Genomic DNA, 6118 nt, shown 5'->3' with positions numbered 1-6118 from the left:
ACGCTATACTTTGTATTATATTACCTTTGCCTCAAATTACAAAAAAAAGTTAACGCTAATGCGAGGGTGTTTCTTATACAGTGTCTATGGAAGTCACAGTAAATTTGACATCATTTGACTGCCGTCATCAGACTCTCTCTATTTTTTTATTTTGTTGAAAGTAGTGGAAACACAATCGTTGAGTTTTTCTTTTGCTATTTGAGCTAATGAGAATACTAAAATATCTTTGTGGTAGTCTACCATTCACCGCTATAGAAGTTTACCCAACTATGACGACTTCCGCTGCTGAGAAACCCGGAAATGTGAAAAATGTCCATAGTCATTTTAATATTTTTAAGGCAAAACAGTATAATATCTGTTATAACGGTTATTGTAATTTTGTTGTATGACACACAGTCTTGTAATGGACGAACACAGCTAGAGCTTATTGTGCAGTCCTTTAATTAAAGTTCATCTTTAAATATAAAAAAACAATACAAAATTATTGTTATTAAATACATTTTAAATATTGAAATGGTTAGTTCACTTTCACATAATTCACTTTGGTTTTAAATACAGTATGGTATTTACTAAGCTGTACCGTATTAGACATTCAGTTCTTGACTTCGAACTACCCTTCGGTTTGGCTTCTGTAGCTTTTGTGCTTGTTTCTATCAGTGTATTAGTTTAAATATTTCCTGACCTTGTGTTTCCTAGAACTTATCTAAAGCATTTGAGACAGCTATATCTGGCCAAGGATCACTAAAGACGGTCCATCCCACATCCCATTTCCCCGTCTATCTAAACAAAGGAAATGGTTCTCTGATGCACAGAAAAACACTGATGTTCATGCGTCTAATCCCTCAATGTAACTCCCCAGAAATGGATCCTTGGTTCTCACTGTTCTGCTCTTCAAACGTAATGTCCTATTCTGGAGGGTTTGTCTTTGTTGTCGGTCTTCTGGTGCTTCTTGTGAAGATGGATTGTTGAGGAGCTTTTGTGTGTAGCTGGTTTCGCATTCTTTATGCAGTTTAAGTAGCTAGGGAGCGTGTACTCCGTCAGGTGTGGTTCTCTGTTGTCCCATTCTGAAGGGTAACTGTTGTTCGCTATGGGTAGGAAGACGCGTTCCTTCTCCTCAAATGATTCAGCGGGTACTGCTTTTGAGGGATTTCTACTGATAAGTTGTATGATCTCCGCCTGGCCTTGATACCTCTTCTCTAGTCTGTAAGTTATCGCTAACTGAAGCAGGTGAAAAAGCTCCATGACATTGAGGAGGACGGAGATCCCGGCAATGACTTGCGTATAAACGGTGAAGATAGTTTTTTCAGTCGGTCGGGAGACAAAGCAATCCACAGTGTGAGGACAGGGAAACCTCTGGCATTCATACCTGGGCTCAATTACAAATCCATAAAGAAACCATAGACCTACAATGAAGCCGATTTCGAGAAGAACTTTGAGGGCTATGCTCGCTGCGTAAGCACACAGAAGTCGTCCTTTCAGCTTTGGAGCTTCGGAAGCTTTACTTTTCTTCTCTCTAGATTTCTCTTCATCATGTCCGTCTTCTTCTACGATGACCTCCAGCGTACGATCGTTGGTTTTTTGATATCTCTGTCTTCTGCCCTCCTCCAGCTTCTCTTTATCCTCCCTTTTATCTCCAGCCCTGAGGGCCACGTAGCCAAAATAAAAAATGGTCGGGGTAGAAACGAAAATGACTTGCAAAACAAAGTACCGGAAGTGGGAGATGGGGAATGCCTTGTCATAGCAGACGGACACGCAGCCGGGCTGTTTGGTATTGCAGACGAAGTCGGACTGTTCGTCGTCCCACGCGGTTTCGGCTGCCGTGCCTAGCACGAGCATGCGGAAGAGGAAGAGCACGGTCAGCCACACGCGTCCCACGCCTGTTGAGTACTCCTGACCCTCTTCTAGCAGGTGCTCCAGAAAACCCCAGTCAGCTCTGGACATCCTCTGCACCGGCACAAACAACAAGTTTATATAAAGTGAACATCTGTAGAGAGAGAGAAGTTTTGCCATGGAAGCTTAGTAAATGGCAAAATCGTTATACTGTACTTTATGTAAGATTACATTTAGTGGTGTGCTTAAAGGGACAGTTCACCCAAAAATGAAAATTCTGTGATCATTTATTGACCCTCAAGTTGTTCCATAACTGTATGAATTTCTTTGTTCTGCCAAACGCAAAGAAAATTATTTGTAACCAAACCGTTTTGGGGCACCATTGACTAAAAACTACTATGGTAGTCAATGGTGCCCCAAAACTGTTTGGTTCCTCACATTCTTCAAATCTTCTTTTGTGTTCAACAGAACAAAGAAATGTATTCAGGTGAGGGTGAGTAAATGTAGACAGCATTTCCATTTTGGGTCAATTATCCTTTTAAATATTATGTTCACCATATATAGAAAAATATGTTTTTCCTAAGCTGCCCAGATAGACGTTGGTAAACAGTATGAGTCATTCTAAGGACCACCACAACGAATAGTTGTCTCTGATTGTTCAGGTTGTTCAGATTTAATAAGGATCAGGCTGATTCTGTTTCTAATGTTTCTTCCAATAACTGAAGCAGGTTGCGTCTGGCAACATACGTTTTCTATTTACTCTTTCGCAATTGTTCATGGGCAATTTGTACGTTTGTTGAGGTGGGACCAGTTTATGGTCAGCTGTAAAATTTATTGAAGTAATTCCAAAAGATTTTAACAGAAGTTTTGCCCATTCTAACATGTGTGCACAAATTGCTATTATACATTTTACTATAAACTTTCAACCATATGATTGAGCTAGATCAATGCTATTCTTCTTTCTGCTCAATGAAAACATGCTGTTCAAAAAATAATAATCACTAAATAAGTACATAATTCAATTATTGAGAACAACTATCAGTGTCATTTAACTGTGATAGAGACTAAATGAGCCTCAAAAATATGCTGTAGAATACACCATGAATGTTTAGCACTGGCCTCTGTGCTATGAGAATTAATTAGTACCACGGACAGAAAGTGTAGTAATCTGTAATGAAGCGTGTACTGAAGACGAAAGCCTGTGTCTTTTCTCTGAAGGCTCATGGGACTTTCAGCACGATATTCCATCTTAAAAGGACTCGCATTTGTGTAAACACCCCATCAACACTGTTTATTCCCGTAGTGCTCTAATCTGTTTGCTTGTTTATTTTCTTATTTTTTCTGGCAGAAGGCCTGGTTTGTTTGTGTCCACTTATATTCACACATACTAGATTTGATTTAAACTGAAATAGCCATAATAATAATAGGAAGAATATTTCAATAGTTTTGTGCCCTGGCTAAGAGAGATGTCTGGAATAAGGTGTTCCAGTTGTTTAGCTCAAGGGAATGGCTGAAGTCATTATATGTCTTATATAATGAAGAAATATGAATTCTCAGAAAGTTCAGTTTAGCCAGGAAACTGATTATCAACATTAATCTTGTTTACCATCTCTTAAATGCTTCTTGCAGGACAGATTTCTTTCTTTTTTCTATCTTTGGTAACATTTTGTTCATATTTACATCTAAAATTACATTCAATTGTTAATATTATTTAAATTCAAAAAGTTTGTAAAATATATTCTTAGTTGTGTTTGTAGATTTTCTGTCATAGTATGTTCAGAACCGATCAAACTCTACATAAGAAAGGGCTTATCAAAAAGGAGCATTCTTACCTGTTTGCCCTGTTAAATGTTTATCTTCTATCCGCGTGAGGAGATTCTGCCACTGACAGTCTTACAAGCTCTCGTGGTCGAGGCAGTGGCTCTTGGTCAGAAAGAGAAACAACTGGGGAAAAGGAAACGTTCCCATGATTTTTAGCAGCCCTCCCACAGGAACTCGGTACAGGAAAAGGAATGGATGGGTTCAAAAATAGATTCTCTTAGCTTTGGAAAGGCCGGTTTGGTCCTGGAGAATTACTGTGTTTAAACACACCTGGTTGTTTGTCCTTTAAGTTTAAAATATATTTAATGACAGTGTGGTCACAGTCTCCTCATCCCATGTGTGTCCTGAATCAGATGGCCTTATTAATAATTGTATTATTTATGATTATAAATAGCTATTTTTTTATCTCAATCATATATGCTGATATGGGAACTCAATTTAATCTCAGTGTAGATGCCAAATCATTTAATTCCATGAACATGAATGTCTGTGTATTCTTCATAATCACCACAGAGTGGCGCTGTAGACCAGTGGCGTGACCTGAAGATAAGAAGAGGAGTGTCAAAAACTTTAAACTAGTTGACAAACTGACTTTAAACTATTTTTTAACATTCATTTCTCTTTAAACATTTCTGAAATGATAGTAATGCATCCTTGAAAATGTAATTGTTTTCCTGATATAGTAATCTCACATCAACTCTATAGGCCTTCTGTCAGTTGATGTGGTGTTCAAAGAAAACTTTATTTATTTATTTTACTTTTCTTTCTCGGCTAGATACTTATGCTTATAGCTCTGGGCAAATATCTGTTTAAAATGATTATTTAATTTAAAGCAAGCTTGCCGTGAGCCCGCATGGGAAATTTTAGAGTAATAATATTAATAATTCATGCACATATGAAATACTATTATTTATAATGCTTTTCATCCTCAGCTTTTGTTTACTGAATTTTGAAAACAAGTTAGTATGCTACAGTTAGAACAAAATATAGGTTCTCAATGAGCACTTGTTCTTTCTAGAGAACCCCATGAAATGCTTGAAAGCATTTATTTTTATTCTCGACTCCTTGCATTGAGCTAATGGCTCATGCTCATACTTTCCTTGTACTCAGCAGTGTAGAAACCCTACGCAGTTTTCCAGTGACCGTTCCAATCAGAGCAATATGTCATTAAAACTGTCAATGTGCTGATAGGTTAGAGATTACAGTGTGACTAACAAAAACAAGGCTTGGGCTTCAGTAACTGAGAAAATGAATAGTGTAAATCAGTCCATTTAACAGACCATCAAAGATGTACACAAACGAAGAGACAAAAAATTTCTCCAACATTTATTTTTCACAAAGGATTTTATTGGTCTTTAAAAACTCTTCCTCTTCTTATGCTATAGCACTATACAAAGTCAGACCATTTTTTAGGGCAGTTGACAGTTTATTGTTTTCCATGACAACATAGATCATAACAAGCTTGTAAAACTAGTCTAAACACATTTATGTGACTGGCCATGTCCATCTAAGGACCAGCACTTGATAAGATTAAACCAGCTCAAACCAGTTCTAAACAGCTCAAACCAGCTACCAATTAAAAAAAATATGTTGCCATGGTGATAATCTGTAGCATCATCTACTGCTTTAGTGTTTGTCCGACGTTTGAGAGGGACAGTCGAGTTCTTACTCTCTCTGTGACATTTGAGATGGCTCCATCAACGAAAGCTCGCCGCTCACCTGCGCGTCGGACCAAGGCTCGGTGGTGTAATGAAGGCTAAGAAGAGGCCCAAATGAGGGTCAGAGCTGCAGCCTTTAACTCAACTCAACTTTATTTATATAGCGCTTTTTACAATTTTCATTGTTACAAAGCAGCTGTACATGAGACATATTGACTCTAAGCAAAACAATTAAAGTTGTACCTGTAAAAACAAGAAATAGGTGAAAACACAGAAGACAGACATACCCACATACAAAACACTCCACACACACAATATGCACACATACTAACACACATAGACATAGACACACACACACACACACAGACGCGCAGACACACGGACGCGCACGCACACACACACGTACACAGACAAGCACGCACACACACGGACACGCACGCACACACACGCACACACGCATGCACGCACGCATGCACAATGAGAGCACACATTTAAGATAAAGCGTACGCACACCTGTAAGCAAGAAGCACAGGTCAAATATAACAGACTATAAATTCCTATATGCAATATTAATTAAGTAAAACTTTAAAATTCTAAAGTTCTTTAATGCCTGGTTCATGGCTCCCGTGCATCTTCAAGGTGAGGATCCCATGAAAGTCGACCAGGTGGAGATGGAGGACTGTTTCATGGACTGGAGTCCTGTGTTGCCATCACCAAGTGATGAAGAGCTGATGGACTGGTGTCCAGTAACAACAGTTATCCAGTCAACATGAAGGCCACTGATAAGGCAAGCACAGTTCTTTTGTTAA

The 6118-nt window shown here is 38.5% G+C and overlaps 1 protein-coding gene across 2 annotated transcripts; it reads right to left on the bottom strand.

Annotated features, from left to right (window-relative positions):
* Positions 1 to 403: 403 nt before the first annotated feature.
* On the bottom strand, positions 404 to 3765 carry gja4 (gap junction protein alpha 4). 2 transcript variants are annotated; one of them, XM_057354412.1, is made up of 2 exons: positions 3663 to 3765; positions 404 to 1984 (listed from the first exon to the last, which is right to left on the bottom strand). In XM_057354412.1, exon 2 carries the CDS (start codon positions 1939 to 1941, stop codon positions 892 to 894), a length of 1050 nt encoding a protein of 349 aa, XP_057210395.1. In that variant the 5' UTR covers positions 1942 to 1984; positions 3663 to 3765; the 3' UTR covers positions 404 to 891. The 2 variants fall into 2 exon arrangements, with proteins under 2 accessions (XP_057210395.1, XP_057210396.1); XM_057354413.1 differs by having other exon boundaries at positions 404 to 1944; positions 3663 to 3757.
* Positions 3766 to 6118: the final 2353 nt, after the last annotated feature.

This window comes from Triplophysa rosa, linkage group LG16, assembly GCF_024868665.1.
Source record: "Triplophysa rosa linkage group LG16, Trosa_1v2, whole genome shotgun sequence".
In the NCBI taxonomy this organism is placed as follows: Eukaryota; Metazoa; Chordata; class Actinopteri; order Cypriniformes; family Nemacheilidae; genus Triplophysa; species Triplophysa rosa.
The sequence above is the reverse complement of the archived record's forward strand: the minus strand, read 5'-3'. Positions and strand labels throughout refer to the sequence as shown.

Excerpts from the sequence above, each read along its gene's own strand:
- gja4 (XM_057354412.1), bottom strand. The coding sequence starts at position 1,941 with ATGTCCAGAGCTGACTGGGGTTTTCTGGAGCACCTGCTAGAAGAGGGT.